At 38.8% G+C, this 12643-nt stretch overlaps 1 protein-coding gene across 4 annotated transcripts; it reads right to left on the bottom strand.

The window, feature by feature from the left end:
- Window positions 1-2350: 2350 nt before the first annotated feature.
- On the bottom strand, window positions 2351-12601 carry memo1 (mediator of cell motility 1). Of its 4 annotated transcripts, none has more exons than XM_027174423.2 (11): window positions 12166-12597; window positions 11258-11363; window positions 10327-10352; window positions 9650-9731; window positions 9384-9452; window positions 9191-9303; window positions 7928-8039; window positions 7143-7285; window positions 4853-4929; window positions 4538-4642; window positions 2351-2916 (listed from the first exon to the last, which is right to left on the bottom strand). In XM_027174423.2, the coding sequence occupies exons 1-11, from the start codon at window positions 12224-12226 to the stop codon at window positions 2785-2787; spliced, it is 1026 nt and encodes a 341-aa protein (XP_027030224.1). In that variant the 5' UTR covers window positions 12227-12597; the 3' UTR covers window positions 2351-2784. The 4 variants fall into 4 exon arrangements, with proteins under 4 accessions (XP_027030224.1, XP_027030223.1, XP_027030226.1 ...); XM_027174422.2 differs by lacking the exon at window positions 12166-12597 and adding an exon at window positions 11640-12148; XM_027174425.2 differs by lacking the exons at window positions 10327-10352; window positions 11258-11363 and having other exon boundaries at window positions 12166-12601.
- Window positions 12602-12643: the final 42 nt, after the last annotated feature.

The following is a 12643-nucleotide window of genomic DNA, read 5'->3' as shown; positions in this document are numbered from 1 at the left end:
TTATTTCTTTGAAATAACAAAACAAAAAAAACCAAACAAACAAACAAACAAACAAAAAACAGAAGGATTATTGTTGTTACCTATAATCATGGTGGAATGATGTTGAGATCTGGAAAGAGATTGTCTGTAGCTCCAGAGGCTTGAAAGTTTGACACCATTTATTAAGTTTGACACCATTTACGTTCTACTTTACAAGTGGTCTTCTGTTCATCTCAAGTTTCTTCTCTTTTCTTTTTGCACTCTGTTTTCCTGGGCGTAACAAAACACTGGCACTAAATACTCGGTTGACTGATCCAGCTACGTGGAGTCAGACAGTAATGTTGTAGTCACCAACAATTAACACTTTGTCTAAAGAAATGAGAAGATTTGAGAAGAAAAATCACAAATTCAGAGCCTCAAATTCAGAGCGTAATTTTGCAACATGGCCCAGGTGGGTTTTAAATGATAGTCAGTGGTGATAAGGAAATAGACATATATTTGTCTTGGCATTGAATTTATAATAATATCCTTATTAATAAATGTGACACCTAAAATGCTGGCAGTTAGACACGACTGACGTACACATGTTGGACAATGAAACTGAAAGACAAGCCAATATTTTGTTGGACTTTTCACGTAAATCTTTGTTGATTATACATTCTGTAAGTCCAGAACGTTGTTTGCTTAATGATTATCTATTCACCCAATGCATTCATATGTCCTGGATGTCTCTATAAGATTTTTAGGAACATTTTCTCCCGTTCCTCAACGTGAATCTTCTTCAAAACCCTCAAAAGTATTCTTGAACCCTCTCAGAGATTATGAAAGACGGAAGCTCGAGCCAAAGATTGTGTTTTGTTGTTTTCATGCTTAGATGTTCCCTCATAATTTAAGTACAGACACCTGCATATCTTATTTTAAACATTACGTATGGTGTGTGTGTAAAAGAAGGGGGGAAAAAACAAAAGAAGTGACAGACTTTTGTTATAAGCATCAAAACACACTAATGAGCATCTGATGTAAATTATTTAGCATAATCTGAAGCCATGTAGCATTCTAGTTGACCAGACAAGTCTAGAAAAGTCCAAGTTCTAGTTGCCATCATGTTTGAGGGCCTAAAGAGCCTATGGGAAGAAGCTCCTCTTCAATCTCTTTGCTTTCACGGAGTGAAAGAGCTTCCTTGATCTCAACCGAGAGAAGAGTCCATTGTTCGATAGGCCGAGGTCTTTGTTCAGCACAACTTGCTGTTGATGGACTGACTCTCAGAGCTCAGTGATGAAAAATATACACACAGTGGTATACACTCCATTTCCACATTGAGTCCATCTTTTACAACTATCAATAAGAGGAATATATTGTTTTATTTAGTATTATATACTAAAAAGGCATAGGAACCAATATGCCAGGAGACCGGCACCCTTTTATCTCCTTAAAGAGAGAAGTGACACCATGCCAAGAGCAAAATGATCCACAATCCTCTCAATATTTCTGGATGTAGAAAGTCCTTGTTAATGCGTCACTGATGCCATTTGCGATTAATTTCTGAGGAGTTTCTCTTTGAACATGACCCAGACACATCTGCATGGCAAAACCAGCATTAGCTAACGGTAATAAGACTTGTTGAGGATGTTTTGCCACACATGGTTTGAATACAAAAGCTTTTGCTAATACTTCTTATTCCTATATGTATAAGATATACAAGATCATACAAAGTACAAAACAAGAACCAAACAAACGCAACATCATTCATTAAACATCAGTTAATTCTGGTCCATTCATCTGATCAGACAAGTGTTCCAATATTTCATGATAGCACTGGAACGTTTCTGATAGTTTCATGATGTTACATTAACACCAGGACTACACTTACTTAAGCAGCTTTATGGTAAAACGGGCGTCAAAGGTGACGTGTATATCTACTGAACCCGGACAGTGGAGAGAATCCATGACTGCCAACATAATTTACAGACTGATAATGACAGCTGAATTTAAATGAGGTCACCATCTGTCTGTCTCTTTATGCTGCTCGACCAGCAAACAGTTAGATTAGTAAGAATCTGTGAGGCTTTTTAATTCAAATTAGAGTCTAAACTAATTAATGTAAAATATTAAGAGAAGGGAAGAAAGTGTACAGGCAAGCAGAAAGAATTTAATTGGCTGAAGTAAAAAATACAAAGGTTGACATTGTAAGTAAGAGGATAGGGGACTTTATCTGTGTAGCCCTTAGACTCCTCACTAGTTGGCTATTTCCAGGACTTACAATAATGTAACAAAGTTGTCGGTAACCTCATTTTTATTTCATTACTGCAGCATTATGATAAACTCGTATTTATTAGGTAGATTACATTAACAGAGATCTGCAAAGAGAACATTGTCGTTATGGATACATTGTTTATTTCAACTTTAACGGAACCAAATGTTCTTACAGATATTGAAGAACTTGACAGGTAAAGTCCTTGCAGATTCCATCAAGCTACAAAATCGACTGCTGGAAAGTTTGCAAAGAAAAAAAAAAAAAACCCGTACAGAGCAGCACAGGCTGCAAATGTACTCCAAACTAGAACATTAACAAAGTGGAACAGGGAATAAAAAGGGAGTAGGGTGCGATAGTTGAAAATATTTAATTAGTATTTAATGCTGTGTAGCTCATCTCAGCAAATCTAAGGTCCTTTCATTGGAAAAGGCAAAGAGAAAATAAGGAAACGGGGTTAGAAGGCAGACAGGTTGAGGGTGATTGAGCTATTTTATTTAAAGAAGTAGGAGATGTTGCTGAGGTCTTCAGAGTTGCTCCTGGGTGAATTCACCTCAATGAACTATAAGAGCTCCAGCAGCATAACTCACTGAGCTGTCTGACCAGTTTCGGCACTGGCTGGACTGAGCGTAATTCAGGAAAGAAAAGTTCATGTCTAGACCGTTCTTCTTCAGCTCTGCTACAGCCTAGAGAAAACACAAGAGGGTCATCTTTCACAATGAAAGTAGAAACCTTTTTTAACATTAGTGTGTCATGTTCACGGTCTATGGATTTATTATTCAGGGTCTAAACAACAATCTTGTGGTACTCGACAACATCTTTAAACAGATTTCAATACATTTCTCATAGCATGTAGGTTTGTTTAAATATGTATGTATAAACATATGCGCTCAAATGTCAAGAAACTGAATGATGAGACAATCTCATTAAGAGATTGCGTGTGCGCGCGTGGTTATTGGTTTGTTCGTGTATATATATAATATATATATATATATATATATATATATATACACACACACACTTACTTCTACAGATATACACACCTACACGAACACACAAATACACACACATACAGCAAAATGCATAACATCATACAGACACTGGTCAGGGGCTTCAGAGTTAATGTCCACATCAAACATCATTAAGAGGAAATGTGAACTCGGTGACTGGTGAGATTGGCCAGGTTGGTTCTCTAATAACTCTTTACAATGATGGTGAGCAAACAAATGCCTCTCAGCATACAGAAACCTTGAGGCCACATCAGGTTACGGCCATAATCTCACCCAGAGGACTGAAGAGCGGATCTTTATTTGCCCTTAATGTTATCTTGTCTAGTTTCAATGAGCCTATGCCCATTATTGCTTCAGATTCTTGTCATATATGGTGTTACATGTTATAAATTTATGAATTAGCTCAAGGTCGTAATTCTTACATTGCTTTCAATACTCCACAAGTATCCTGTTGTATCCACATGTTCCTGTACTACTGAGCAATTGTGTTCAGACACTAGCAGCATTGATTAGATTTGTCAGTGCAGTGAGGCAGCAACTTCAGCTAGACTAGTTTTACTTTTCTTCATATATAGGTTTAAACCCATAGAGTTTTAAGCCGTTCACCGGGTTGATGGACAGGAATATGCAAGTCTTCCTACATTTCTGATGAAATGTCAGTGACATCCTTCAGAACCTCAGTGGCTTCTGCATTGAGATTGGCTTTTAAGATAATGAACACAGAAGTGTCCGTTATTACATCATGAGTTCAGTTTGATGCATTTCTACTATAGGTTTGGCCTCCTTAGGTTTGATGCGAACATTAAAGTGCTTGTCCCAAGATATAATGTATACCGGTTATAACATTAAAACCAACTGAAAACTGATGAGACTTCTTTAATTATCTCATAAAAATGACACCAGTCAAAGGGCAAAACTTTCTCTTTAAGTTGGTGTTGGAAGCAGGAAAAATGGGCAAGACTAAAAATCTGGGTAAAGCTCAATGACGCGCTTGGGGACAAAAAACTAATCTGTTTGGTCTGATCAGAACAACAACAGTAACACAAATGGCAGGAAACCTTTATATCCCCACTAATACTGGTCCCACCAATAGTTGCCCCCGTTGTAACGCAAGTCTTTAGTGTCAGTCACTAAAGCAAAGCAGACCTTCAGAGGTCACAGTGTAGAATTCATGCCTTAAAAGGGTCAGAGCTGTTTTGATGGCAAAAAGAAGACCTACACAATAATATGCAGGCGATTTTAATGCTATGGCTGACTAGCATGTGTTTGTATTTGTAAAAGAGGAAAAGAAACTTGCATTTAGTAGAACTCCAATGGGGTGGCGACCACAAATAGTATTGTGATATTTCCTCAAGTAGTTACTGAAGGACACTGGGTCCAGCTGTTCTATAATCCCCATACCCTAAAGGGAAGGAAATATATATATTAATATAACACCCTGCTTTTTTAATACAAAATACATACAATATTGTATTCATATTACATCAAAAATAAGCCCATGGATTTTCACACTTTCTTCAATAGAGTAGGATGAAATTCTAATAACAGAAACCATCCAAACTTATATTATCCATGTTTAAAACTCTAAAACAATGACAGAATTCAGGTTTACCATCTTGTCCAGATGCTCAATGGATCTATAGATTTCACCCTGATTTTCATCATAGTATGTGTAACGGAACCGTTGACCTGAAACGATGGAAAACGTGGTTATAACATTATCCTACAGTTATTATCATCGTCCTATATTATATTGTGAACGGCCCAAGGACAGGAAACACAGGACCTGAAGTACAGCTGTTAGTGAGCATCTGTCCAAAATCTGTGTTACGCAGTGCACACTGATGAAGAAATATCCAGCATCTTAGTAAGTTTAGCCAGCTTGGATTATTCCTGCTGTACAGCCTATGAATAATTGACCTTGTTTAACTTCCATACGTCATAGATGCACACCAGAGTGATCGTAAGGCAACTACACCTATGCATCGCTGCAAATATCAGGTCTACTGAATCGTGGTTAAAATAACAGCATTTACAAACATGTTGTTACTAAAAGGATGCAATTAAGGAAATAGGATATTTAGCAATACCTAATCAGTTAATTTAGATTTTGCCTTAGTGAGGTACAGTACAATCAAAAGCGCTGCACAAACTCAGTCAACAACAATTTAACATGTCCTGAAAAAATATTTAAAAAACAAACAAACAACTGGCATACTGAGCAACTTACAGCAAGAAAGAAAACCTGTAAGCGCTGTGGAAAAGAAAAGAAAGGAAAAAAAAAAGCAACAGTCAGTGCGCAAAAATCCTCCAAGGGACAGAGGTGAAGGTCTCACAATCCACTATTCAATGAAGACTTTGATAGAGATGCAGAGGCCGTAAGACAAGAAGCAGATCACTAATGAGTCGTAAGAATCAGGTCAGGGAGAAAGAGGAAAAGGCTACGAAACATGGATGAGTGTCATGGCTTTAGCTTGTATGGCTGCTTCTGGAACACGTTATCTAATCTATATCGATGATTATCACTCATGATGGCAGCAGCAGAAGGAATTCCAAACCTTTTTCCTGCCGAAGTACGAATTACAAAAAAAACCCTGACACCTTAAATGTAAGGAACTTTATCATTCAGCAAGACACCAACCCAAAGCACAATACTAAAGAACGGTTACGTCTAGGTTGTAAAAAATGATACATATACACGTGTTTATTCAAAACATTTGTAAATGCTTTTTACGTAGATCTGAAGGGTTCACAGATGTTGGGTATTCATGTTTGTTACCTACTGGCACTCATAAGTTAATTCTATCATAGCCAGTCTGGCTGGAGTCCTTGCTAGCACTCGGCACACTCGTTGCTATGAATCGGATCACTAAAAAAAACATAATGGCTCTGGACTGAATTGATACGATCACTGTTGCTGCCTTAGGACTACAACAGCCATGATAGCTTTAGATCTTTTGCTTGTTTATCTAGCCCTAGCTGTCTGTTGCTCAGTACTGTGGTTTTGTAGCCAATGCAAAAAGAAAAGTGCCCGATGTTTGTGCAAGGCCTCTGCATGCTTTTCCATCTTTTCCCAGCTTAAAAATGGCTTGCATTTCTCCCATAGACAGCTGCTCATGTTGGCTAGATGCGTGAATCTAGAAGCTAATACTACATCCAATCCAACAGAACATGCATGGGTGACAAGAATCAAGCCAACAATGGTCCAATATTTGTGCTGATGCAAAATGTATGTTCTAATTGTTTAACACGTCGAACATAAGTACCGGGAAGTAAACGACTTTGTTTACGATGTTCATTTTTCACCTTTTGTTCTCAAATCCAAATGACTTCGGTCTACACTAAAAACAAATGACCTGGTCTTGCCTTTTCAATAGTTTCAGAGGGGACTGTATGGATCTGTGCAGAGCTATTGAAAGCTTGACCACCACTTAGGATCGTTTAGCCAATAACTTCTAGAGTTGCACAATTCAACAGTGTTAGTTTAGCAGTAAAGCCGTAATAGTACGTGGATAATATTTAACATTAACGTCAATTACGGCATGTGTTGGGTTGGAATGAAAAAAGTAGTACGAGCGTGTTAAGGAGGAGAGAGAGAGAGAGAGAGAGAGAGACAGAGACACACACAGAGAGAGAGAGAGAGAGAGAGAGAGAGAGAGACAGAGAGACAGAGACACACACAGAGAGAGAGAGAGAGAGAGAGAGAGAGAGAGAGAGAGAGAGAGAGAGAGAGAGAGAGAGAGACAGGGACAGAGAGAGAGACGGAAACAGAGAGAGAAAGAGAGAGAGAGCGAGAGAGAGAGAGACAGGGACAGAGAGAGAGACTGAACTGAAACAGAGAAAGAAAGAGAGAGTCAGAGAGAGAGGCATAGTCAGAGAGAGAGAGCGAGAGAGAGACCCACCCCAGTGGCAAAAATCTGATGAAATTATAAATAGGTTGGATTCATCAGCAAGGTATTTGCTGAGCAGCTTGCCATACTCTTGCTCTTTAGATTCACTCAGAGCTCCCACCAGCACCGGAACAATGCTGAACTCATCTTTGCAGCTGTGATTTAGAAGGAAAACAAGCGTTAATTATCACGTGTCTACTGTATATGAAATCCACTTTAATGGGAACACCTGTACACCTGCTTATTTATGCAGTTATCCAATCAGCCAATCATGTGGCAACAGCATAGTGTATAAACTCCTGCAGATATGGGTCAGGCTCGTCTGGTAATCTCTCTCTGACTGGTTGTTGGTACCATATGGACTGATCTGAGTATTTCAGAAACTGCTGATTCCCTGGGATTTTCACACACAATAGTCTGTAGAGTTTACACAGAATGGTGTGCAAAACAAAAGATGAACAAGAGTTTTGTGAGTGAAAACACCTTGTCGATTAGAAACTTCAGTGGAAAACTGCTAGATTGATTCGAGCTGCCAGAAAGGAAACAACCTAAATCACTCATCAACATGGACAGCACAGTCTCTAAAATAAAGTCTCTAAAATAACGGATGCAGATAATGTACACCTACTATCTGACAAGTGTGGCATGCATTGCACTGTTCAAAACAGCGTTACACGAACTACATATACTATGAACTATGGCCTAGACATATTGAAAATGATGTTTTTGTGACCTTGTTTGATGAACCCAGTGAGCAGACATGGGTGATTCATGACTGCAAGCCAACTGATGACTACCTTTCCATTGCTTTGGCAGTGTAAGGCAGGTGCATCTCAATGCTGTGCTCATCCTCATCGGTTTGCAAAGTCATCCTCTCAAACATGCCCGTTTTCCAGAGATCAGCATACACTAAAAAAGGGATAGATCGATTGCATGATGCAGAGGTTGTAAGGCAGTTTTTTGAGCTGCCAATGCACATTGACAAAGCTACAGATTGTTATTTATAGACAGGTTTGACAAGCTGAGTATTGCTAAATAAAAAAAAAAAAACCTAAATGTTTGCTGAACTTAATGGCTCTGTGCTTTATTAAAAGCAAGCATTTACCCTGGTGCTGAGGTCATCTGCAGTAAGGAGACAGTAATCAAACCGGTCAACAGACACTATAACCAAGCAACTATTCATCACTTGTCATTACATACTGAGGTTGTTTTTTTTATATGGCTTTCTTGAAAGTACAGGGGTTGGACAAAATTCTGTGAACACCTATTGTTATAAGGGTTAATATTATTTGTGTAGGCTACTGTGGAAAAAGGATCTGTTGCTATATACATGTCTAGGTTGCATGCCAGTATAAAACCAGTTATGCTCAGCAGTGGTTAGTTTAAGACATTTGACTTGTCAAACTTCCAAAAGGGACAGTTCATGGGAGTCTGTTTAGCATCTGGAACTTTTACAGCCCAACTCTTTGGTGTTTCCATGACTATGACCGTGTACACAAAGCATAACAGGACTTTATCTGTGAAGATCTGGGCAGCCAGATCACGGTATTCTGCGGTCCATCATTATCCTACATGGTCGTGTTACTTCCAGCAAGTATTTTGGAACTTCGAAGTGATCAGTTGCATCCTATTGTCCAAATGTTTCCAAACAATGCCATTTTTCCAAATGATAAAGTGCAGATACACACATCCAAAACAGCTCAATCATGGTTTGAGGAGCGCCAGTATGACCTTCAACATCTGCCCTGGTCAGCACAATCACCTGACATCATCGCACCAGTGTGGGAAATTTTAAGGAAAAGTGTGAGTAGCCGGTTCTCTGTTCCAACCTCTCTGAAGCAACTAGAAGATACCATTAGAAGATATTCAGATGTTGTATGAATCTATTAGAAGGTGGTTGGAAGCTGTATTGAATGCAAATGGTGGTCTAACATCATACTAATAAAGAGAACACACATTTCTCCAGTGTTCACATTATTTTGTTCAACCCCTGTGTGTGTGTGTGTGTTTAAAGGTGTACATATACGTTTATATTGAGAGAACTGCTATCAGATCTTTACCCTTCTGGTCGATCCTCAGGTCATACAGTGGTGTTCTGTAGACCTCAGCAGGGGACAGAGCACATCGTGACAGGGGCACATGGTGGGAAGGTCCCAGAATAAATACCCTCCGACTACCAGACAAGAACGCTGTCGATTATTCTAACATGATGATCATCAACTCGGCTTCAGCAATACATAATCATATACTCACGTGACAGAAGGGTCCACTTGCTTGTAGGCATGTGCTGCACAAGAACCACAGTAAGTATAACCAGCATGTCTGGAATAATAGATGGTGGGGCTTAAGTTTCACCAGAGGAGAATTTCAGGAGAAATTTATACCTACATTAAATAAACTATGTTTTTAATTGGAGGTCTTTTTTAAGCAAAAAGAAATGCAGAACTTATTTTGATCAGAAGATAGAATTCGAATTTTCATCTAAAAATGTCCTCCTTTTAAAAACGATAGTCACATACGGTGCTATAATGGCTCTAGCAGGTCCTATTGTAGCTTGTGCTTGAGATAACCAGCCCTCCAACTGTGCGTTAAGCTGGGATCCTATAATAATAGAGAAAGAAAACTCGCATTACTACACATTAAATAACGATGGTTTCACTAAAAAGACTTAAACAGTGTTTAGTGCTTCACATACAATACTATGACTCAAAATAAAAAAAAAATTGAAGGAGGCTTTCCCACTGGCGGTTTAGTACGAAAGAGCATGGTTTGCATTAAAAATTGATAATGTGAAAGCCGTCATATGGACAAGGAAGTACCAGAGGCTGAATTCGACACCACATGGAGGTGGTGAGCTGAGACCTGGGTGCAGTGTGGATGTGAACACAGCTGGTACTCAGGTCCTTACTTTTTTTAGGGAAATAAATTGTATTTGTGTGTTTTAGCCGATTTTGACGGCATTAGTTTAAACACACGTGTACTATGAGGTAAGAGAAAGGTTGTGGTAAACGGAGGTGAGGCGTCTAATTATAATTATGCCTTATAGTGTGAAAACCAACTGAGAATTTCTAATAAAAAAATATATATATATCCAAAAAACTCACATTACATAAACAGATTCGTGAGAATTTATTGGTTTTTTGTTGTTCTTTCTTTACGCATAAAATTAAATAACCTCATGTTCCTGATTACTCACCTTGCTCTGTGAACAACTGGAGACCTCTTAAAACATTCATACAGCATTTAAAATATAATAATATATTTTTTTTTAAATAGAAATACTTTTGTCTTGGACCTGTTTTTCACATTCTCACAAACAAATGATTAGAAATCAATGGAAACACAATGTCATTAAGCAAACAGTGGAGCATAATGTACAGAGCCTCAGTACTTAGGAGTGCTGTTAACTAGCCCTCTACCACTGTAATGTGCACATCAATTTGACAGTCACTGAGAATAAAGTCAATAACAAATCCAGCTAGCTAATTCCACTGAACTAGTGAAGACTGTGCAGGATTGTGGAGTGAATCTTCAAAATTGTCTTGAGGGCTATGTGAGAGTTATCTTGGGCTATTTGGCTTCAAGACAGTAGACAGAGAAAGGATCCTGTTATGATGCCTGCTCTGGCTGTAACTTATTTAACTCCTTTCTGCTACAGCGATTTTTGTCCAATTTCGTAAACAATCTTGGAGATACTCACACGCACCTTATTACAAGATGACTGTGTTGGAAATAAAGTATTTTGTGAGTGTAGCAACTGTGTTCCCTACTGGTTTGTTTAAATGCAACACGTATAGATCTTTTTACTCGTTTTGTCTTCATAAAGTAAAATGTATGGTCAATGGGTTCAGGTTGTCCCAGAATTCTACAGGGTATTATATACTTTTTTTTAAAGCAGATTGCAACCTGGTGTTTGTGTTCTTAACTCTTAAATGACATGCAATATTCTATTTTTTGGAGGCTCACCGATGTGTTCTTGCTCGTCAGTAACGTAGCGTACGTCTGATTTCAACTACAGAGTGATTAAGTCGATTTTAAAACATCACGATTATGGATTCGCTCATGTCCTCTCAAACCCTGCACTCTGAATATTTACGATGAGGATTAAATTATCCCAGTGCACAAACCTCACACTTAAAAAGGGGAAGAGGGATGTTTTTAAGCGTCTTAATAGATGACAGCACTGAAGAAGACCAGGCACAGTGACGTCAGACGAGCCCAGGCTTTGGCTTGCTAGGAGCATGCAGACAAAAGAAGGCCAGTAAGATCACATCTGATTTGTCAAAGCCAGCAAGCTGACACTTTAAACCAGATTCATAATTTGCTGACTAATAAAAAAGGTACCAATTTGGAGACATCAACCCAAGAGCCCAAAATCAGATAGATATAGACATAAAATATCCTGCCAGTGTTCACACACAAAGGCTACAAAAAAAAAGAGGCTTTTTTTTTTTTTTTTTACTATACAACACGTAAATCTAAATAATCCATCCAATTATATTATCTTACCGTTCTCGATACGAACAGTGAATAATAGAATCCGGAATGTTCTCTTTCCTATAAACAAAGCTAGTTCACTTGAACAAATAGCTAGCAACATGCTACATTTTGCTAGCAGGGGGGGGGGGGTGTTAGAAAAATAAACTCCCCCCAAAAAAAAACGTTTTGCTTTTTTTAATCCGATACTGATTTACACACGAACTACATCCACATTCGAGTCGACACATTTTGTAGCTCACTGGTAGCTCCCTCAGCCAGCGCCTTTGTGTCTAAACTCACACAGCAAACACAACACAAAGCTGTAACTAACCGAGGTGAGGATTTGTTCTACAAAAATGACTTCCATCTGACCCGATCAGCTCGCACCAGACCCTTACGGTTAAGCGTTTGGTGTTAAAAGTGCTTGTGATCCGAGCAATAACAAAGACGAGGCCTTATTATGTAGACCGAGGGGTTTAAACATTCACAGCTGGTTACAGATGCTAACGTTAGCTAGCTAGCAGGACATCAGGGCCCCCTTTTCCTTCGGCTCTACCTGAGGCGGTGTACCAGCTGCCGGCGTGGCTCGCTTCTCTGCACACCATTCGGTTCGACATCTTGGAACCCGAGCCTCCTATCTTGGTCAGATAAAAATTAAAAATAAAAATAAAAAAGGTCTGACTTGTCGCTGGGAAACAAACTCTTACACTTAGCCAAACGGCTAGCTAGCTAGCAACAAAGTAGTTCTGGACGCGCACGGGCGCCGAGTATATCATTAAAATATAACAAATACTTTTAAATTATGAGTGTAAAAATAAAAATCGACGTTGATATAAAAGGGGTAACTTGTTAGAATTGACGGCTTTGTAGTACAAAGCACAGAATAGTTCACCCACAAGTAAGTAATTAAGTAAGTAAGCGGTATCCGGCTAGGTTGGTTAGCTAACACACTCCTGAGGTTCTGTTCTGTCAGGAAGACTGCGAATCTGATTGGTCGATAAAGTTAAAGACATACTGACTTCTGATTGGTCGAG

The sequence above is a fragment of the Tachysurus fulvidraco genome, chromosome 7, assembly GCF_022655615.1.
Source record: "Tachysurus fulvidraco isolate hzauxx_2018 chromosome 7, HZAU_PFXX_2.0, whole genome shotgun sequence".
Classification (NCBI taxonomy): domain Eukaryota; kingdom Metazoa; phylum Chordata; class Actinopteri; order Siluriformes; family Bagridae; genus Tachysurus; species Tachysurus fulvidraco.
This window is presented reverse-complemented; position numbering and strand designations above follow the sequence as displayed.

Bases quoted from the DNA above. Each gene is read 5' to 3' on its own strand.
- memo1 (XM_027174422.2), bottom strand. From the start codon at position 11,730: ATGTTGCTAGCTATTTGTTCAAGTGAACTAGCTTTGTTTATAGGAAAG. The intron at 9,304-9,383 runs GTGAGTATATGA...CTTGTCTGGTAG, and splicing joins CAAGTGGACCCTTCTGTCAC to TCGGAGGGTATTTATTCTGG. The intron at 4,930-7,142 runs GTGGGTCTCTCT...CCATCGTTTCAG, and splicing joins ATCAGATTTTTGCCACTGGG to GTCAACGGTTCCGTTACACA.